The sequence below is a fragment of the Synchiropus splendidus genome, chromosome 14 (assembly GCF_027744825.2).
Source record: "Synchiropus splendidus isolate RoL2022-P1 chromosome 14, RoL_Sspl_1.0, whole genome shotgun sequence".
NCBI lineage: Eukaryota > Metazoa > Chordata > Actinopteri > Syngnathiformes > Callionymidae > Synchiropus > Synchiropus splendidus.
Window position 1 is genome coordinate 13,413,430 of NC_071347.1, and position 23,583 is coordinate 13,437,012.

General features: G+C 41.5%; 1 protein-coding gene across 11 annotated transcripts in view; it reads right to left on the reverse strand.

The window, feature by feature from the left end:
• The window catches only part of frmd4a (FERM domain containing 4A), a 94,765-nt gene that overhangs the window by 20,565 nt on the left and 50,617 nt on the right, over window positions 1-23,583 (reverse strand). For 6 of the 11 annotated variants that reach the window (XM_053886180.1, XM_053886181.1, XM_053886177.1 and 3 more), the window contains exons 2-3: window positions 4,279-4,344; window positions 198-292 (exon numbers count right to left, since the gene is read on the reverse strand). In XM_053886180.1, the coding sequence (XP_053742155.1) occupies window positions 198-292; window positions 4,279-4,344 (161 nt within the window). Of the gene's footprint in view, window positions 1-197; window positions 293-4,278; window positions 4,345-4,727; window positions 4,819-7,064; window positions 7,677-20,232; window positions 21,019-23,583 lie in introns of those variants that run through there. The other 5 variants (XM_053886183.1, XM_053886174.1, XM_053886175.1 and 2 more) reach the window with 5 other exon arrangements.

The window sequence follows — 23,583 nt, forward strand, 5'->3', positions numbered from 1 at the left end:
ATCTAGCTAAATTTCAGCATGTCCTTCATCTGCAAGGTTGCAGCTGCCGCCGCAACATATTTGTGTGTGTGAGAGAGACGTGAGTAAATCTGCAGAACTGGAAGCAAAACCAAAGCCCAGAGCTCAAACAAACTGATGATATTATCATGCAATATCATCAAACAATCATCATAAAATCTTGCTCTAACGTGACTCACGTTTCATCTGTGTATGCGATCCCAAAGTACTCCTTCTCTTTCAGGTTAAAATGGGAGGCCACCAAGTCCAGCAAGTCCTTGGCCATCAGCTTGGGCTGCAAACAAAGAGAAACATTGTTAGAGAGTTGTGCAGTAAAATTAGATTACCACTTCGTATAGAAATATTCAAGATACAAATAGGTTACTGTTTCAAGTCACGTTGGTGGGAAGAACTGCGTAAAGGATGAGGAATGTTCTCTAAATAGAGACTTAGACTTAGACTTAGACTAGACTTTAATGATCCCTTTGGGATGACTCCCTCCAGCAGCATCACACAGAGAATAATAATAATAATAATAAAATAAAAAAACAAAAAAACTCAAATTAAACTAAACTAGAATTAAACTAGATTTTAGTTTTTAATCTATTCAAGTTTTTTTTATGTACTGCACAGTACTGCAATTTAGACAAGGTGGAGTTAGTAGGTCTTCCAAACCAGTGTTTTCATGACCTTACATCGCCACATTAGTGAAGTTGGTTAACCTTTCCCCAGATATTCTGTTTCTTTTGAACAGCAATGCACAATTATTCAGGAGTTGCACTGGTAGCGGTAGGTACAGCACACTTTTTGGACCATAGTCTTGAGAAATCCAGAGGATGAGGAACCTTGGCAGTTGACAAGCGTATTGAGACAGACAAGTCTGATAAGTACAAACTGCACCAGTACGACCATATAACATTCAGTTGTACAGGTATATTGATTTACAACCGTGATGAAGCGTTTTTAAACATGCATGCCTGAAAACAGTGAGGGAGGAGGAGATTAATAAGTGGGTGAGAAAGACAGACGAAGAGTGAGGATGTTGCTGACAGTGCATCTACACCTTCCCCTTCCCTTTGCTCCCTCTCTCCCTTCAGCCTCTGACCCACACCTTCACTGCAGAGTCATGGCTCAGCACTGTGTTGCAGAGCGAGGGCCGCTGCTCACACTTGGAAAGTAGATGCGGTGGTACGCTGTGGAAGCAGGGCGTTCTGTGACAGGCTCCATTCGTCACAATGCTGCGAGCATGCAGAGCGTTTTAAAGCCAAGCTACGATTGGGGACTGCTGCCATATGCTGCTGGGCTGTGACATCCAGGGGAACAGCACGCCCCACCCTGAGGTTAACCATGGGTGTGCCTCACTGCTGCTTACCATCTCACACAAATCTACATCCTCTCTTTCAGACGAAAACGTGTACTTGCTTGTTAAACTAAATTAAAACACATAATCTATGACACACATTACATTCAGAGTCCCATTTAGTCCTCATCCTCATTCATCCTGCAATGACAAGCCAGTGGGAGCTATGTAAGGATAAGTTGATGATGTCATTCTCACATACACGGAAACATACGGCGCTGACCTAAATCCTGCATTCAGGGATCCTTCAGTTAATTTGGCAAGGCAAAATGAAATGGAGGTCTAATTAGCTAAAGCTTTTAAAGGTTAAATATAGAACAACATCCTGTTTCCTGAAATGCAAGCTGAAATTTCGAGTCATATTTGTTTTATTCACACATAACACGAGCCAACCGCAGATGAACAGTGTAGAGGTTTCTTTTTCTTTTTTACATTAAGACCAGAAAAGCAGCACAGAGCCTGGAAATAAGTGGCTCTCCATCCTGCATTAACACCCAGGATTCGATTTGGAAACAACAGTCACTCTGGCTTGATTTGCTTTCATGTTAACTCACAGGTAAGTTTGAATGTAAGTGGGAAGGTCAGAAGAAGGTCATGTTCTTTATCCAAGTAGCTTCTGCCGAAATTCAATTACTGTCATTGTTTTGGGTCGATCACTTTTGGGGAGTGAAGGGACAGGCGGAGGGAAACTCAGTAAAGGTTACAGAAATGCCTCTTAATAGCAGGATGTTTTGAAACAACAAGACTGAAATGAGCTTTTCTTTGGATCACTGGTTGTCATCTCTCGTCTTTAAGAGCTTTGTCAGTCACCATAACAGAGGTACTGCCAAGCTGGTTCACTCATTTCTTCAAAATAAAAATAATTAGTTTTATCCCAAGTGGATTCTTTGTATTATTAAAGTGAGGTTGTGTGGGTGGCCATTCATCGAGGTGAGCTGTGCCGCCATGCAAAGGGCAGCAACCGTAAAAACAGTCTACGTTTTGACCGTTTATTTATTGAAGATCCTCAAATAAGGAAATATGTGCTCCATTTTAGGCAGCATTTCAGTTATTATGAGAATATTGCACAAAGTTTCTCCGCATTTTCAGTATCAAGATGTTTACAATCTGTTCTTTCTGAAGAACATCTAGAGAAAAGCATCTTAAATATAAATGTGTATGTTAGTTCTTCTAATGACTATTGACTTTAATTTTAATGGTACTCTGGTCTATAATTATAAGATATTGTTGAAACAGTATCAGAATATATCCAAATGTATTACGCCACCACTACTGTATCGGGTATATCGTACTGCAAGATACCTGCCAATACGCAACCCTAGTGTAGACAGGGCTAGTGTCACAATACAAGTCCTCCAGCATCACACAATCGTCGCACATGTTGTCTGACAACCTCTTTAAGTCACTTGTGTCTGTCGCAAACACAGCAGCTTGTCTGTCAAATGGTGCGTACCAGACAGATATCTAATATTGTTTCATAAACTGACAGTAACTGTGAATGACAGGTAATATCGTAAGTGTAAAGGCACTCACCAACTCTCTGCACAAAACTAAGCGACAGTAGGGCGCTGCAGCTTAGACAGCATTACTGCTAATAGATATTTAGCCTGTGCAGAACAGGTAATCAAGAGAACAATTACAGGGAGGCCCAGGCCTGTCGGAGAAGCACAACAGTTCTCTTGCCTGCTGCCAACAACTGAGGAGTCCGTGTCTACTCAAGTCATACTGCTGCTGATATTTATGTGACATAAACTGATTTATTATTGGCAATCAAAGGTGAGTAAAAAGCTAGTCTTGAATGGCATATACATCAATTTAATTTATTTAATATTAACAATACACCAATAAACAATGAAGTAAACTGGATAGTGTTAAACCTAAACCTGTTAAACCTCAGAAGTCGTGACACATTTCTTCTGCGCTTCCCGGAGTATATTTACACTCTCCAAGAGATCTGTTTTAGGAACTCACTGGAGGAGAGTCTGCCTCTTAGATCACCATAAAACCATGAAAGGACTGCACACCTCTGTGGCCCAACAGATACTAAAATCATCTGGATTGTAGTGGAGTGAGAATGGTGATGATGATAAATACAAAGTCTTGATTTATACAGCATTAGTTTAATGGCATACTTCCTTTACACTACAACAATCATTTACTGCTGTTTCATTTCATGAGGATTTTCTTCAGTTATCACTCATCTTTGTGACTTACTCGGTTGAGAATGGATAATAGCTATGTATCGCCGGGCAGATGAGGTCAATGCATTTGATTAAACAGATGGAAATAGACCACGGAAAAAACCCGCAGTGACAATGGCTCTAGCAGACAAAATAAGGAAGACATCATGTCGACTGGCATGACTGATAAGAAACTTAAACATAAGAAACATTGGATCTAACCAAGACTTTTTCATTTTAATAATTGTCAATTCACCTTTTAATTGATAAAAAAATGCCACAAGTGTCCGCAACCAACACTCATATTGGACATATTTTGAGATAAAAGACGGGAAATTCCAACTATTCACAGATTTAAATCAAATACAAATAATCGGTTTCACAATGGCTTTGTTTGGTCCTCACCCCTGTAACAAAGTTGTTGGACTCATTATTACAAGTGAACAGTTTTGTAGTAAATGGAAAGGATTTGGTCAGTACATTTTAAATGGGGAAACACTATGGGTGAAACTTTGGTCGGAATTGATGCCACCAGAGACGCAACCCGGCTTTGTCATTGTAAAAAAAAAAGTCAATGCAGCTAAAAGGTTCAAGTTACTGGCAGTGAAAAGGGGGGACATCATGCTGCTTTGCCTTCTGAACAAACTGAATGTACTCTTGAAAGTCAAATGAAACTGCTGATGGTGAAGGTTTGGTGGAGTAATTCCGACTTTCATGAAGCAGATAGAGGTCTAGACTCACCTGTACAAGGAGTTCCAACTTCCTGTCATCCAGAAGATGGACCTGACATCGCCTCCCCTCCGTCATCTGAAATAGAAGGATTGGATAGTTGAGTGCTTCATTCATTGAACAAATCTAAGTGAGAATTGGGTGAGAAAATATGAAATGCATCCACTCGCACATTCACAATGAAGTATTTTTATACGTTAACACAATTGGATTTGGAATGCAGATACTCTTTTTTTCTTCAACATCTAATAGCTTTCTTCCGCACCAGCTCTCACACACTGTTTTCCTGTTTATGCATGGCCTTACAGTGAGACCCTTGTTATTCCTAACAAAGCCAGCTGATCTACCTACAAACAATGGTTCAACAGTAAGAACTCCATGGCTTCTCTCTTCCGCATGGAAATAAAGTGTCAAGACCAACATGTCTGCAGCCATAGAAGAAGCTGATGGCTGTTTCTTACATTATGTGGTTCTTTATGTGGCTGTAAAGAAAGAGTAGCCTCTGGCGTTCTGATGTAAACACTGACGCAGGTGCGATGATGATGCAGTCATCTGTGGAACACACTGAGAAACTAGAACCTCACAGCTAAACAGAGACAAGTCCAGCCAAAAACATAATACAATGCAATGGATGCATGAAATGGGGGCAGTAGATACATGAAAGGGACAGAAGGAATTGAAGATGGAGACATCCTCAGTTTCTCCCCTCTTATGAAAGGTCTTGTATAACTTGTTTTCGACACCCAATTGGAGAGGATCATATTAGCCACCTCAGGCTCCAAAGGGTGTGTCCACAACATCAGCAAAACAAACAATTTCACACAGCTACCAAGTGGCCACTGCTAATACGAGAGGTTTCAGTAACGTGTACACCTGTGCACACGTTGCACGGCACAAACACGGTTTCTCAAAGCTGCGGTTTCAGCGCTAACCCTCCAGGGAAAGTCAAGAAAAACATGGGATTGTGTCTACTGTACACAGTATTTTTACAACTCTGAGGACATAGACATTAGACATTGAAACTTGCTGGGACGAGAGCAGAATGTGAGTTGTGCAATGAAAGCACAGTCATACTACCAGCCAAAGAATTTCTGTTCATAGTTATTTCAGATCTAGAGCTGAACTTGATCATGTGTTAAATGCAACACACAACTGGCTGTCAAGTTGCATCAATATTGTGGTTGCAAAACTGCTAAACCAATGTACTACACATATGCTTGACTGTGTAAAAATCATCGGTAAAATCTGGCTATGTTTACTTGAATTATGTGTTCACGATTCCAATTTTAACCACTCCTCAAGGCAGTAAAGAAGACAATAAATATTGCCACCAACCCTTTAGTTTCTTAGCAGCAAGTTAGTATTGGTGACAGAGAGAAAGATATCAGACAAAAGATATCTGTGTTATTGCATGGCGACTAAATGTACTGACTGTAGGGTTTGTTGTGGAAACATCAGGACGACAGCAATATTTTATGACTTTAAACTGCAAAGCAGACGGTGTATGCTCAATAAACATGAAAGTACACACACTTCTGCTGGATGGATACACCTGGGAGTTACACAAACCTCAACATCAAGGTGACAAATCACTGCCTTCAGGCTAATTTTAGTCAGCCCAAATCTGGCAGACACAAAAACTATTATTGGTTTCAGGATAAAAATTCACTTTGTGGCTTTGGATAGTGAGCTGCAACTGAACATAAAAGCCAGTGCGTTGAAGTTACTATGAATAGCTTGTCATTTAGTGCAGATGTAAAGAAGTAGGATTTAAAGATATAAAAAAAGAGTTAACTGTAAAATGTCAATGGATGGAATGGAGTTATTTTTGTCACGACCAAGACAAGAGCATAGCGAAATCAAACCAGTTTTTGGACATTAAATTGGGTTTTGAGGTATTTTTAAAGCTGCATTTAAAAAGGGCATAATCACTCATGTGTATTCATGTTTATCATTGAATTGTTCGCTGAACTATGCAGCCATGACATGAAGTATATAAGGCTTAAACACTGGCATGTAGAGCCTCAGCCAATTTCTTCTCAACTCAGAAGATCATGATCTGACATATAATCCTGTTTGAAAAAAAAATGTTAACATTGTTTACACCTTTCTGCTCATGTGCAGTTATACATCGGGACTTGACAACCATACATTCTTATGTAAGGACTTGTAATGCCGTCGCAGAGTTCAATTTCACATGAGTCAGATCAAGACTGGCCTTCAAAGACAAGTTGAAATCCAAACCATAGGCAAAGACAAGGCAAAGTACACTGTTAATGAAACATCCCCAGTTCCAATCAAATGGAAATTCTCAATAATAACTACTATGTTTGTACAGTATGTTTGGGAACAAACCGACACAATTTCATCTGTTTTTCTCTTCTGTTCTCATGAATTATCAATGCAGTGTTCTGGCCCTCTTTCATAATGTTGTTTACACTGATGGATGCATAGTCATGGTGCAACGTTGTGGCGTGTAACAGAACCATAATAACGGTGTAATGAACTGACTCTTGAATAATCTCAAGAGTAAAACGGGCAGGTCATTGACAAGTCTCCTCAACACAAGTCTGGAGCTCCACACCAGCAGCAAGTGAAGTCCGTGATTCATGCGGAATGTTTTCATATCATGCACATTACTAGCCAGCTTCCAATTGGCTTATCCACCTCTCCAGGCCTGACTCACTGACAGAAGGTGAAAGCAGAGAGATGAATGAAGATAATCTCTGCCCTCCATCACGAAGCTACTACGCCTGTTAATTACTGGAACACATGACGACAGTAGAACATGTTGTTACCTCTCAAGCCTCACTGCAACACGAAAACCAGCGATCAGAAAAAGGAAAAAGTCATTGATATTAATCGCATGGAGAAACGAGTGGTGTAGATTCCAGAAAGGCATTCAAAAACATCCGCTTTCTCGACCGGCCGGAGGGAGGAGGCACATCCATGTTTGTGAGCCGCTAGCATGGAGCTCCCATCGCTCAGCACCGCCGGGACTCGGAGCTAACTGACGGCAAACGCGTTGTCCGAAGCTGGCTTCACGCTCATCTCCGCCGGCGAAAGCAGGGCGCTTCTCATTGGGCTGCTCGCCTCCAAATAACCCGCCTTCACCAGCCCGCACACCGACAGCGAGGAGAGAGACCGGCAGGAAAGGCGAACGCTCCGGCGGGAACACACCGGCACCGTGCGGTCAGCGGCTCCGAGCCGGACTGTCATCCGAGTTGCTTAGAAAACACGGGAATAATGGAGGCAAGATGTGGGGGCGGGGAGCGGTGGAGAGGAGGGGGGATTTCTGCAGCAGCCATGAGAAACTGCAGACCCGCGTGTGTCTGTGTGTGCGCGCTGACAAACCCAAACACAGTGTTTAGTCTATGAACACACACGTACAGCCAACCGATGAGACAACCACATCCAATATTGGAATGACGAGTCATTCACATGAAGCAGGCCTGGACACACACTACACACACCGCCTTACATCGGTCATGACGTAATATATATAAGCATTTATGGGCTGAAATCAACATGTCAAACTCAAGGTGTAGGGGCCAAATCTGGCCGTCCGAGTCGTTTCAGGCGGCCTGAGAGACTTGCAATGGTGTGGTCAAAATTACATCTATTATTCAAATTTTTCCGGATGAAAGTGGAAGTTTTTTATTTTTCAAAGCTTCACTGGATCTATACTCCGGCAAACGTAGAGAAATCTCACATGACAGTGTAGGAAACACATATCGTAGAAATAGACGTGATTATATTGTGTTGATGTTTGTGTCTTTGTTAATGTTTTTCAATTGGAAATCCTGGGAGAAACGCTACTTGCCTTTAGAGTTTCTGTGTGCCTCCAGACACATGAAGGGATGGACTGGGTGAGACCAAATGAGTGATATGCATGAACTTCTTATGATTAAAAGTTGGTATTTTTACTGTAATCTGGGCAATAAATGTTAATATTCTCCAGCCAAACAGCCACAACTTCCAACGAACCGCCTGCATGGCAGAGGCTGGGTTGTGGAGGCAGCAGCCCAAGCTAAGAGACCAAGTCATCCCTCATGTAGACACCTTCTCCATGACTTTTTGGAATACACACAATAAAAGCCAAGTGAACATCTGATAGCAACTACATGGCAAAAAATATTTCATATCAATCGTAGCCTTGAACTAAGAATGCATATTAATGCATTTTAACTTATTGTGAACATCACCCTGACAAAAATAAGATCAGGTCCATAACTAACATGTCAAAACATCTGCAAGTTGTTCCTCCAGTGTAGCTGGTCATTGATGTTTCCATGGTAACTAATGAAAAAGTATGCACATGACCTTGTAATAAAATAGCTCACAAGCTTTATACATGTTGCAGAATTATTATCATTCAAAGTCAGAGTCAGAAAGTAGCCACTGTGAACAAGAACGCCTTTGATGAAGTCTGTTCAGCGAGTCACTTCCCGTGTTCCGTTCAAACGTAAATTTACTGAAATCATTTCTGGCCCGAGTTCTGCAGCAGCCGTTGGCTCTGCTCTCCTCCCTCTTGCTCTTGCTTGCTTTATTTGAATTTTGACATAAACTGGGCACTTGTGTTCACCTGAACGTGCCGTTGAAACCACAAAATGTTAACATAACAAATAGCCAGCCAGAAACTAAAAATAGATCCTAATGTGAACTGTAAATGCGGATCTTATTAGAATGTACATATGTATACTGTCAATAAAGTGGCAAGAATGGGCTTGCTGGGTTTCTGTTAAAGAACGTGAGTAAGTTGTGTGGTATGAAAACACATTAATGTTGAATGCAGTGCACTCCTTTCGAAATTAAAATGCATTTACCTGAAAGTAGTGCAGCAAAGCAGAAAGTGAAGCCACATGCTGAGTCAGAAAGGTCACATGAAAAAGTAGGTGGTGTATCCTTTCCTCTTTCCTGTCAGATTTTTTTTTATTCTTTCGGGATATTTTTGGTCTGTCCCAGACACCGGAAACTGGCCTGTCCAGCTTAAACATCTCCAGATGACATGTTTTTTAGCCATAATCCATACAGCCATCCATCATTTTTGTACTTGAGTCAAACACATATCTGCTTTTATTGGTTGCTTCCTCAGTTTGCTATCACAAGGATCCTGCTGTTCGGGCCGTGGAGAGGGCAGGGGGAAGATAAGTGACGGAAATCAGGCTGTGTCAGATGAAGGGGGAGCGAAGCATTGCTGATCCAGAACTGTTAGGTGTCATTGTTTGGCTTGAGACGGGATAAAAATAACTGTAGGGTTTTTTTGTCTTCTGCTATTTCATGAAGCACCATGTGACTTTCAAATTGATATTTACAGTAGCTGCACACTGGAGAGGGATTTACTTCTCGTGATTAAAAAGTTGCTTTTTTATAGTCGCCATGGGGGAGGGAGGGTGCTCCCCCACAGTTTCAAACAATCCTGACAGAAACCCTGAACTTGCTTTTTTGTAATTCAAAGTCAAACTCCATTCTAAAGAATTACCTTTGACTGACCGAATTATTAACTTTTTAAGTTGTTGCAGGTGAGGAATGTTTCACAACGTTGTCTGCACCAAAGCAACGTCAAACCATGAAGTTGACTCCATGGGCAAAGGGTGCTCTGTAATAATGAGGTGTTGCCAAGTTCGTTGACGTCTCTCGAACAGTGAAGTTGGTTTAACAAGTGCTTGGTGTTGGTTATGGGGACGAACGGGAAACCAGGGGTGGATGACCTGCGCCTTATGCTGAAGGAGTGTGACATAAACAGGACCAAATGTTAATTGAAGCAAGCTGGAGAATCTTTTTTAACCATGAGTCTGTGGTAGGTGGTTGAAACACACACCCACAGACACTGTCATCCTGGTGTTTATCAGCATGCCCGCTTTATTTTTGGAGACTAAACAAACACTGGCGCTGGCGATGCGGGGTGACTCTTCCTATGATGCACAGTGCATGGTCGTGAGAGTGATCATTTCAAGATGCAAGACACTTTGACATCTTTAAAGAAAGAAAGCCAAAGAACATAATGAGTGTAAAAGCCAAGGATCTTTGACCATTCCTTTTTTTGTAGTGTCCAATTTTTTGAATTAAATATTATTTAAGAGTATTTTAATGATGAAAAGGCATGCCAAACAGTACATGGATCCATGATACCACCGTACTGTTTAAACCCCATTATGCACTGCAACAGTGGAGCTCAAACAGCAGCCATAAAGTTTAATTTGTGTCCCATGTCAGAGAATTCAACAAATATAAATCCTGGTTTGGCTTCAATCTAGTTGCTCATATCTTGCGGACCCGTGCGTAAGCCATTATGTCATGGAAACATGTTGGACAGCAGCCAGTTTCCTAACGTGTGAGTCCAACTGTATTTTCACTGTAAAACCAATTGTTTTGTCGTTTCCATAAATCCAGATTAAGACTTCAGATTGTGGGTCACAGAACCCCCCCCCGCTGTTTGACATAATCACATTCCATTGCTGTCAAATCTGGGCCGAGCACCCCAAAGTTCTTACAGAGACATGTTGTCTTTAAATGTGTTTCACTGGGGTCAGCTTCCTCACCATTTTATGAAGGTATGGCCAGGATTACTGTCAAAGCACTAGAGGAAGTCTCCACACTGATTCTAAGTGCTTTGATGGGAAACAAAAATCTGGGCCAAAAGCCTCCTTCCTCTCCATCTAAATGGAGAGGTAGAGTGAGATTGAAGAAGGGAGGGTCATGGAAGGGAAGCCAGGAATGTCTAGAGAAACTACTGACCGGCAGAGATCTGTTATGTTTGTTCAAGTGTGTACGAGTGTGTGTTTCCGTGAGTGTCTGCGAGCTCCACCCTCCCCGCCTGCGAGTGACTTTGGGACTGCAATGTGGTTTCAGTTAGGGCACTCATTTTTTTTTCTCTTCAAAATCAGAAACATGCTGCCACTTCAAACAGACTGGAGATATTTTTGTAGCCAACTTTCTTTGTTCTCTTTTCGCTTCAAAGCTTAGTTGGCTATTCCCCCCCAAAAAAAACTTTGTTGTGTTTTCAGACGACAATTTCTCTCAGAAATCGCAGACACAAGGTGGAATAGTGATCAAATAAACACCGGGTTTAAAGGGCTGTAGATTCTGGCTGAAGCTAAAGCAGGAATGCTTCATCATCATGAATAAATACAACAACATCTCTCTCTAATGAACACAACATCCCTGGTGATTTTTAATTCCTCTGTGTGTAGCGAGTATTAATACAAAATAAACACTTGGAATTCATTTGCCCTCTGGTCACAATGTCAGTTTCATTGTTCCTCTCATCTAGTGTTTGTATACATCACTGAAGCATTAAATCGAAGTTCCTTTGTAAATATCAATGCATAAATAAATGTAATGAAGATGACAATGCACATAATTCTAATGTTAAAAAGCGTATATTGCATCAGGATCATGTCACATGACGATAGGAACAAAGGCAAGTCTGACTCAACGACGATAATCTTCGGAATAATATGAAGAGTAGAATGAAAACAAAAACCTGAATTCATGATGTGAAAGATGAGTGGTAATTACAGTATGTTCATTTGAAAAAAAGAACCTAAGTGCACCTGACTGCAATTTATGGGAGCTGCAAGTGTAAGATAATATTAAGAGAAAATCTGTGTCCTTCATTTACTCCCAGGTTCAGAGCTAGGTGCTTAGAACGATGTCCTGCTTGCAGAAAAACGAAATGGTTTACTGGCAGTATGTTGGAACAACATGAATATCTCCATAGATTACAGTCATAACAGTGTACCCTCTCCGTCAACAGCGAAAAGACAGCGCTGTTTGCACAACCAATTAAAATAGAAACTGAAGTTTGTTTTCAGTTCTAACACTTAGCAGCATTATAGCGACGTGACCTCTGCTTCTCTGAGTCTTCACGAGTCAGGTTTCTCAACAGACGGAAGATTCTAATTAATTCTTCCTTCCAGGAACAACACTGAATAACTACAATTAAATGAGCAACTGCGCTGCAATATTCTTGATTTCAAGTGTCTCACCACTTTTTTTTCAATCATAGTTAAAAAAACTAATGTACAAATTGGGCAAAATGTTAAAACATTTTCTATTCACAAAATAAATGTTGACTTAAATAATATATTTTGAATTTATGAAAAAAAATGATGTCTTGCCCATAACTCGGTCACTGAGATGTACATGAGTGCACTATGTCCTTCAGCAGACTCGAGAGTGAAGCTATATTTACTACAAAAGATCTTGAAAGAGGGCACCAAATGTCTCGCTTCATGACATTCAAACTGCCTTGCCTTGACAACAGTTTATTGATACAGCACCAGGGTGAGTCAGAATCAGATGAGTTTTTAACACGCTGTTGAGGGGTCGCATGTTTACCTGCTTTCAGTGTACTGTTTACGAGGTGACCCTTAAAGGCACAGGGGATTATGGCACTTATGTTATTTCCCAAAGGGGACAAGGAGGCTTTCTTGTATTTTTTTCTTTTTTTTTCACCATCTCACATGACTACTTTCCGGTCAGCTTTGCCCTTCACTGACATAGGGCCAGGAATTTTTTGCATTCCAGTCCGGATGACGAACCATCATGACTTGAATGCTTGTCTTCACTTTGAATACATGTTTCTGATGTGTATTTTGTCAGAGACGTTCACAGATATTGACAGGAGAGCACGTGCTTGTTCAAATTGGAAGGTGTGATGTCACCTCATTGGTACTTTTATCTCAATGAAACAGTCTGAGTGATAGTGGGGGTTGAACTGTTGGTGAGTTCGTGTGAGACTCGATCACTGGGGAAGGATCTTTTACCTCAAAGCCTTCGCTCCTCATTAATAATTTACACCGAAAGAAATCACGGTGGAACTGAGTGACCCCGTGTCCAGTGATACTGTCGGCAGTGCGGAAGACAGTGTACCAAATTGCACAGGGCTTGGCCCTGCATTAGCACAAGCTACCATATGTCTAAACTACATTTCTGGTTTATTTCATGCTTGTACAGACAGTGCTGGGGACTGTTGCAGCAACTTTTTGGGTCATTTTTATAGTTAAAAAAATACAGCTACAAACGGTTTAGTGCACTGACATAAAAAGACGCTCTTCTCAGAGAAATAAAAAGACCTATAGTCCCCATATTGGGGCAATATAAGTTCATTAAATCACATTTTTTTAAGCTTCCAATAACCACTAGTTACGCACTCTTCACTATTATGTAATGAACTTCGCACCACAGCAATCCTCCAGAAGCAGATCACCCAACTATGGTGGCCTCAGGGGGACATAAATCAATTCTCACTGTATCTATAAAATATGTGTTTGTGCAATCTTTTTTATGGATAATCCTCCAACCACCACCCACGAACTATTCAGTTAATACTGAGTTAAATGCGTATATAATGATTTTCAGCGGTAGCTTGTTAGCTTTAGGGCTAGAAATGCAGTTTGTTCAAACTACAGCCTTGCACAGCTACATTCTTGAAATGTAGTTACTCCAACATCACCATGGTAAAGTTTATATTTGAATAAAAGCATAAACACATTTATTGACAGTATTAGTTTACTGTTAACAAACTTCATGAATAATGAATAGGTCTGTCCTTATATAAAATAAAATTTTAAAAAGAGCTGAGCCAAAAGGCTCTTCACATATACGGTCACACTACTTGTCAACAAACTGTATTGTAGCACAGTTGACAACTGTATCAAGTCAACCTTGACCTGTTCGGGGTATTCTAATGACCCTCTTGTGAGAGTATAAACAAACGCAGATATGCCTGCAGAGAGCTTTCACAAAAAGGCAGTGTCCTGCAAGGTTGAACTTCAGTGGCCCTGGAATACTAAATAGACTCATCTGTCTGAGAGCTGAATATTAAGCAGTACAGTCTGTGGACTAGGTCTGTCATGTAAATGTCCACAGTGATGTTGACTGTTCTGATTCAATAACAGTGACGATGTGAAAAAAAGGTAATAAAAAGCACCATTTTTCTTTGTCTTTCAAAGTGTCTATTAATGTGAAGAGGTTTGTCCTTCAGGGTCCAAAAGAATAAATTAATTTTTTCAGACATACAGGATTTTTGTCTGCTTCTCTCTTAAATGCATTTCCATCTTAATGGCGAAGACGCCTTCGACACTGTCTCAAATGTTGATTAACATTTGACCATGTTCAACCCTCCGTCCTCTGTAGCACTAAGACGCACACAAAAGTTGTCATGACAACTTTCTGGGAGGATCTAGCAGTTGCCAGTGAGAAAAGCCTGTTAGAAATGTAGGGCACTAAGAGGAGGGGGCACTGTAGGACAGCTGAGACATTATAACAGCCAGAGAAATATATACAAAAACACACGCTATAAGGTTTCCCTTCCCAAGCAGACTGATACAGTTGATGACTGAATGGAGACCCCTGGATTCTCAAGGTAAGAGAACAATTGTCTAGCATAAAAATGCCCACCTCCACGTAGCTGAGAACCTTTCCACCTATTCATTCCCTGATATAGGTGATGCTACCAAATGGTATGCTATTGTACGTTCACACCAAATACGATCTCTGTGATAAATATCTACATGTGAAGTCAACCTATCCCCGATGTCACGCTACATTATGGGAACCCGGGATGTGACGAGTCGCGGCACATTAACCAGTCATGCAGCAGACATTACAGTGGCGTATGCATGATGGGAAAATGATCATCAGCAAGAAGAGGAAGTGAAATGGAAGCTGAACGAAGGATCTGAGATGGAAACAGAGAACGTGGCATCCCAATTTTTAAAAATGTTTTCAATATACTTCCATGGCAGATATGGACCCTCTTCCAAGACTTGAGAGTCAGAGTTGACAAGTAGTGCAAAAAAATGTTGCCAAACAACATTTGATGTGAAGGTAAAATTCTGTTCTCTTCTGAAATTCAAGATGCAAATAAAAGATATGATAGTAGTTTGCTTTCTAGTGAGACTCATATATTGTATAAACATTTTGAATCAAAGTTTCAAAATGACTTCCCCATTCTTCAAATCCATCAACTTTGCCTTCTGTCCCCACCGCCTGGATTTATCCTTCCATAACTTGGGCTCGATGTGTCTGCCCTCCATTACGACACACTTGGTTTCTCTGAGCTGTAGTAATGAAAAACGACCCAGCTCATCTGCAGAGAGAGCCCTTCAGCAAGTGCGTGTGGTCTGTGTGTCACCAAAGAGAAGCCTGTCACTGAGAATGAGAATCTAACCCCCTTGAGCTGCACTGGGATCGAACGGTAAATTGTCTGACTTAAGACTGGATTAAAGCATATTTAGATCAAACCCTGAGGTAATTTTATTTGAGAAATTTGATACATTTCTCTGCCTGAAACTATAGGAGCTTTGTGATCATTTCAACTGCCTTAGCATCAAATAAAATGTAATTATTTTCCAGGCATTTAGCTTTAGCACGTTGCAGAAAACAAGGCATGCATCGATTTAGAGAAATCAATGAACAGCAATTATGTCTGGTCAGTTGTGCGGAGTTAAAAGATGAATCCAGGCTCTTTGCTCCCGACAGTTGTTGAATAATGTTCACACATTTGCGACCCATAAGCCCACAGTCAGTAAACACATGTGGACACAATGATATAGCCTCACAAACACTGGATCCTCGGGTCTCTGAAAGGGATTTCCTCAGATATTCACCAGATTCCCTTGGTAATCCTTGGGATTACCATTCTACATTGAGACCCTAACCCTTGAACCTAAAACATTATAAGCCTTTATATCCCCGTCACTAATGCCACAGTCAAACCTGCCTCTTCACTCAAAAAGGAAGACCACCTCCGAAAAGCCCCACGTTGTGGTCCTCTGTGGCCAGTAAGATGTGCCTGGGCCGAGAGTCAGACGCACTCAGAGGATTTACATGGATACCAGCCTGATTTATTTGGCATGCTGTTGAAATGGGTCCTAATAGCATCGCTAGACACTTTGGTCTAGGCCGACTAGTATGTTAATGATACATGGATATTTGCCACGTTTCAGACCGAAGCAGCCCAACTCAGGACAAGATTATGGTGTTTATGAGGAGTGTATTGGGTCACTTGGTAATCCTCATTGGTATGTTGTCGGACTCTGTTGATCTTAGTGGCTCTCATTATGGATGCATTTTCTAAATTAAATCGCTAGGGAGATCCCTGATAACAGACCCAACACATCTCAATAAGAGTTAAAGTATATGTTGGACTCTCTGCTCCACTGAATCAAACTTCACCGGGATGAACTATGAATAACACACAAAATACATGACAGAAATTTAGGTGAAGTTGATGAACTTTAAATCGTGTTGATCGTGGATCTCATGATGATCCAAGTCTAAGCACAGCGACTGTCAACGGCATTGAACACCAGGAGGAGGGCTTGGTGCACAAGTGCCAAGGTGAATTGTTTATGTTTCAAAGTTAAGCAATTCAAAATCTTCATACAGTGCTTCATCCATACTACTGCTGTAATGAACAGAAGTCAATCCTATTTCCAGTGCCACGCTACGGCGCAGTTTGGGGGCGACAAGGCATGGCTCATTTGGTGCGAGTCATGGAAATGCCGCGTGGCATCACACAAATGCTTTCAGTGTGCATCCAGGTTTTTACGTCACTATTTTAACTTGTTAGTATTTGTTAATAAAAGATGATGTTGACACATGGATCAGTCACACTTTATATCCAGTCATCTACTTTGTCTCCCGGCATTTGCTGTCAAGGGTCACCAGATCAACCTCCGCTTCATCTCCATCATATAGTGACCTTCAACGCAACATCATTGTGACTATTCATGGCAACAAATGGGAAGCTTGGCTTTCGTACGAGGCTTTTCTTGTCTGGCATACCAATAGAATCACTTCAATCATTCCCAGCATAATTGAATAGAATGACCTATTCTTATTTCCCAGTGACATTAAATATGGCTGCAAGACAGTACTTACTGTCAATCAACGGCACATTCATTGCAGATTCCACGTCCAAGCACCAAGATGATTAGCAGGTCTGTAACCATTGAGTTCAGCCACAAATACACTCAGCATGTTGACCCTCCTAATCTTTTTTGTCACTTGAGCACTTGCATCTGTGATAAACCTGGGGACGACGTAAAAGTGTTGAGCAGCCGAAACTACGCAAATAAGATAATACCTCCAGAGAGTCCTTGTAAATGGCTAGTACCACCAAAAGGCTCAGAGGCTCGGAGTGGTTCTCTGTGTTCCTATTTTGGGGTATAAAATCCAAACACGCTGGAGGCTAGCGGTAATAGAATTAGAAAACCAGAAAGGAAAAAAAAACAAAGCCAGAGTAAATCTGGGAACTGAGATAGTGTCCATTCTCTGGCATTCCTTGCTGAAAGGAGAAAAAAATCAGCTGGTTCTGGGAAAGATGTTCTCACAAATAAATCCTCAATTTGGCAAAGGGGACAAAGATGTATGCCAGACCGGGATAGTGTTTAGAATTCTTCAGTAGGAAGTCACAAGTTCACCCTCTATCCAATGATTGCTTGGCTGCAAAACAGGGGAAATGGGAATAAGCCTGGGAATAAGTTAAGGACACACAGAATTCCCATTTTGGAAATGTGCCTGCTTGTCCTGAGAAGTACTGCAAAACAGAGGAAGTGAGAGAACGAACAGACAGAAATCCAGGGCTTACACGGGGTCTTGAATAATAACGGCATCTGCTAAAAAGAGGACAACACAACGACTAATAAATAACTCGCTTGAGCTCCCCGTGTAAAAAGTAAAGGCCCAGAAATGACAAAGACAAAGACTGACCTGATTCCAAGAAATGATTTGTGCTTCAATATATCTGCTTTCTTTTGGGGATTCCAGTCAATGACAGAAGTATTCGCAGAGGAAAGCAAAGTGGCTTGCTTCCAATCCCACACGTGAAGTAAACAGGAATGATTGTCCTGAATATGGATTAAAGTTATAAAATAGTAAAAGAACACATGCTCAACTGTCAGGGGGAATTGCGTTGTGGAGTAACAACTAGAGTTTGCTTGTCATTTTAGACAGGCAGTTTCCTCTCTGATCCCGACAACTGTGACAGCAGTTTACAAACATTTTCTACTTCAATTTGAACTATTCGTCAACTCGAAAATTCTCATCCCCAAATCTAAGATGAAGGAAACGATCCTACTGTGGAGTCTGTTTCATTCACTCTGAGTCGAAATCAGGATATCCTGCCTTAAGGAAACGGGTGGAGGTCAGTAAAGAAGCGTGAGGGAGGAAACGTGAGAAAAAAGGTGGCGTGTACTCAGCTGAAATCCATTTGGAAGTGGGACAGTGTGAGAAATGACAATTACCCAGGGACGTCTTCCACCACGGAGCAGCAGAGCGCTGACCTCAGACGCCTCTCAGTGCTAACCTTACTTAAAGGGTCACTCCACCAGAGGAAAACGTGTGACTGGAGGCTGTTGACTCAATATTACACACACTGATGTATGAAAGTGTAAACATGCTGTCTTCATCCCGAGAGAGAATGAGTGACAACACCTGCTTTTATAAGCAATTAAGGAAATTTATATCAATCCACTCAACTGGTGCGATATAAAGGTGTTTCATCTTGAATTGACCAGGTGACAAAAATAAATTCATTAAGATGAAAATACATATTGCACATAAGTATTATCAAACGCTAGTTTTCTGTTGCATTAGCATTTAAAAGGACGCTTCAAGCAATGGACATAAAAATGTAGAACTCGTGTTGGAGGAAAATGGTTTGCAGGTCATTTGTGCAGTTTTAAGCAAAAACAGTTTGGATTTGAGAACTGATTTCAGAGATCTGGTATCAGATTATTTGGGTGTTGCATGTGCACACAACTAGTCAACAGAGCAGCTGCAGTAGGAATCAAATAAGTCAGTGATGAATCCAAAATACTCTTTAATCCAAAAGATCAAAATCTAGTCCAACTACATGGAAACTTGCACAGGAATTTTTGAGTTATTTTGCAGCTAGATATGGTGATACTTCATATTTATATAACCTGAATGGAGCTAAGACTGTTTTTTAATGAGCATTTTATCCAAAAGCAAATCTTGTAATGATTAGAGTAATATTTAAATTTGGAGAAGAGGGCAATCAATTGACCTGTAAACCAGTCAGAGCAGCGTTTCTTGCCAACTGATTTCCTCCCAATAACACAGCCCAGTAAGCCAGGGTCACCCCCGTCCCACCCACTCACCCCTCCTCCAGTGCCTTTTAAGTCTGACCTCCATCACTGTTTATAATTCATCACCCACTGCTCAAGCAAAGCTTTTACAATGCTCCGTTGCATGTTGACGTACGTGCAGCTTAAAGCCGGCAGGTGGTGTTAAAGAAAGACTTGTTTTGAAACTCACATTCTCTCTGTTTCCTGTGATTGTGTCGCCCTCCCCCGAGGGCCCTTAAACAAATCCATACAAAGAATACGAATCCCTTGAGCACAGTTATTGCAACTCCAAATTGTATTTGCTGTTATGTTGTCTTTTGAGTTTCTTGGGTTTGTTCTGCCGGTGCCAACTGCATAGAGAAATGCCAGAGGAATACTAATGCTTCAATGAAAGCCTTTGGTACCGACTCAGATCGGACGATTTGAATACTGATGAGCCATTTTGCTGAATCACACAAGACAAACACTTTAAAAACGGGCACTTTCAGTATGGTGAAGAGTTCAATTGAGATGTTTAGGAAGAGTAAAAATAAAACAGGAGCATGCCTGCAGTGCACTTTCTTTTTCATTCGCCCGGTCTATATATCCATAGCAACAGTTAGCAGCTAATAAGCTTAGTAACTAGGTCCTTTATAGAGCCATAGCAACAACTCCAGACTCTAAATGACTTTGAAGGCTCAGTAAAGAAGTTTGGAGTCATTTTAATGAGACATACTTTTCACCATCCACTATATAATCTCTGCTAGATTAACTTTCTGTGCTTGACAAAGATCACCATAAGGCACCTTATTAAGTTCTTAGTTGTACGGTGTATTCCTTCTATGTCTCTAGACATGGGTTAAAAGAAAAAAGTTTATCCTACCTGGTACACTGGTCTGGATACACACCTGTGAGTGTGTAACAGGTGCAGCGGACCAGGGAAATTCCTGGCGTGCACACTGAGGCGTCGGAGTGCAGTGGAGGTGAGAGTCCACAGAAGACCTTGTCTGGCACTGACAGCATCATCGAGAGTTAGCAATACAGCCTCCATCACTCAGAGCGAGCTACCCACAAGTCCGATACGACAAGCTCTTTGGTCTCTCTGCGTTTCAGCAGCCTCCTCAAGGTTAAAGTCCCAGTCATGCACAGCCCCTTGTGACTCTCCGTCCTCACGTCCACTCTCTTTTCTGTTGACTGGGGACAGCAGCGAGTGCTCTGGTCAGTTCGCCACAAAAACAAACATTCCCTCTAAGGAAATGCTGCCTTCTCCTCGTCTCCCATTATAGCCATTCTTTTTTTAAAGCGGTATACACGCTCATGCTGCAGCTCAGTAGATGACACGCAACAGATCAAAGTGCCCTACTCAGTTTTCAAAGGAGAATGGGTGTGCACCCTGTAGCACACCTGGACAAACGAATGCGGCCATTGTATCCGATTAGAAAAGGAATTATATAATCTTGCACTCCTTTATTGAACTTTTTTGCAACCATTTAAATGTTACGCTACAGTCTTGTATTCAATCCAAGGTCATTGCTGCTCTTTCTGGGCAGCAAGGGCCAATCCCAGCTACACAGGGCAAGAGGCAGACGGCAGTACATATTCAGAGGCAACCATTCATATGCAACCACTATAGAGTCATTGTTTAACAAACATTTTGTATAGTGAGAGTGCACTTTTTCTGAGGAAACTAGGGCTTGCTTTAAGGCCACGGCACGAATGCACAATTGGACACAGAAACAACATTACAACAACACCTGTAATGACCAAAAGGCATCAGATAATGGCACACCTGCTGGGATACTTCACACAGTTAGATCTTAAAATGAATACAATGTGACATGGGCATCCACATTTACAAGTTCCATTGGTTAATCTTATATGAACATTTCCCCTTCCTTTCAATTTCCCCTGAAAGCCTTGATCAATAAAGAATGAAATAACCCTGAACAGTACAGTAATTCTCTCTGCTCCAGTGATAAATTGCCCCTCATAGTCCACTGTGATTTACAATAGCATTTATCAATACAAAGGGCCAAGCATGAACAGCGTATTCAGTTCAGTGTGCTGTTGTGGCTTTATCATGACTTTCTTTTTTGGCTTTAATTATCCTGCCTTGCTAACAGTTACGCCTGGAGATTGCTTCTCTTGTTGCTTTGTTTTGCACAGACGTCTGGATGGTGGAAGGCTCACACATTGCCCGCTTCCCTCTTAAAATAATTCACCAGATCATTTGTGCTGTAATAATCTTTTAATGGGATTTATATTTACCAGCCCCATTATCCGTCGGACAATGTTCTCAGGGCCTGGCGTGGCCTCTGAACGCTCTCTTGAGAAAGCCATGAGGAATGTCCCGCATTCCGACTAGTCAGTTTTCCAAAACGAAAGTTGAGAGTTGAGGTCAGCACTGTCTCAATGGCTGCAATTTACAAGCAGAGTAAATATTTGTTGTGTTGTAGCTGGGAGGGCCTGTGCACAGCTTCTCTGGTTCTCGGCGTGTGAAATGTCGTGCTTCATCCTGGGAAAGGTCAAGCAGACACGGTGATGTAAATAGTCCTCGCCAGGGCATGACTGGTCGACTGTAACTATGGCAATTGTGGAGTTTTTTTTTGATAAGGGGATGTGACTCACAAGCTTTTAAAAGATGGTGACAACTGTATGTCAAAGACGCTGATCTAAAACTCTATTCTCGTACCTTTTTAATCAGTGGTAGTTTTTTGTTCAGTGTGCAAATGTAGTGATCAGATACACAGATCACAATCTGTCTGCACTGTCTCCGACCCAACAATAGTCAGCAAATATTCGATTTATCTAGAGAAGGAGACATACTGGTTGCACTTGCCCAGAACGGTGGGCATATATCCCATAGCATCCATCACATCAGCACCATCGCATTTAGAGGAGCTCTTCTAGAGTTTTGTGGCTATACCTTTAAAAATGTAAAAGAAAAAGTCACAAGCAGTTTAACCAGTGGGAGGCCATTACATTTCCTATGGGGCTACAATATATTATATTACTGTTGTGAGGACAGACAGACAGAAGGACAGAAAAGGTGTCTTGAACTTTAATTCAGTTTTTAAATTGTTGAATGTTGAATATAATAATAACAAGAAGAAGAAGAAGAAGAAATTATTGTGGTGAATATACAATGTAACTAGAGCCAAGACATGTATAATACACTTTTTTCCAAGGGATTTTTAATGTCTTATATCTTTTATTCATATCCATTTTTCTTTCTTTTGTAGCTTTGTTCTGACCTCATGAGGTCCTTGCAGATGCACTTTGGCCGCCTCTGAGTTTAACCATGTCTTTTTACTTCTTGATTGTAATGTATAGCAGTGGTTTAAATAAAGACATTTTTAAAGCAACGCCAAGGTGGATAGGAGCCTGTTTTAGCCTGCTGTTATCCTTCTGCTGACACTGACTCAAAAGAGCAAATTTGGGATTAAACGCCCCATCTACTTCCACTACATCTCTTTTTTGTCGCAACTCGTTACTTTCTGTGGCGCACTCTTGCTTTCATCTCCCTCACATTTGCATCTATCTCTCCATCTTCCTCCTGCTCTCTGATCTTCACTCAGGCGTGTGATACTGGAGCGCAGGCAAGTTAAATAGAAAAGAGAGCGAGAGAGTTAGTGGCGGAGCAATGGAGGGAAATGGGTCACACAGACCAATTCTGATGTGCACAGAGCCAGAGAGTGCAGGGATGGGTGTTTACTGTGCACAGGTGGCATTCGCCCGTCTTGTCTTTTCACCCACCAGGCAATCATCTGGAGCTTTAGCATGCTGGTGGCAAGCATCTGTGTCACGGTGACGGAGATGGTAAGTGACACACATGTATAGACCGGCTCTGGAATTCAATTCAGATCAGTCCACTTTAATGTGATTGTGTTAGAGGTGCGAGCAGGAGAATCAATAACATAACGTAATGTGGTCACAGCGAGGAAGGGGAAGGGGAAGGGGAAGGGGAACCTCCTCTCGAGTGAGTGCCGGCGCCCGTGCCGACGCTCAGAGCTTCAAATAATTAATATGGAAATGCTATAAAGCACACATCATGACACGGAACCTTTGAAGTACTGGGCCTCGTGTGTCCCAGGAGGACGGAAGTTGACCTAGTTCGTGGGCTTGATGCTGTTGTAATAAGTGAAACACAAACGTTCAGTTAGCGCGCAAAAAATGTGCGCTCACTCAAGAAGGAGCGAACACTCTAAAGCTAATCATTCTCTGCACTTTGCCA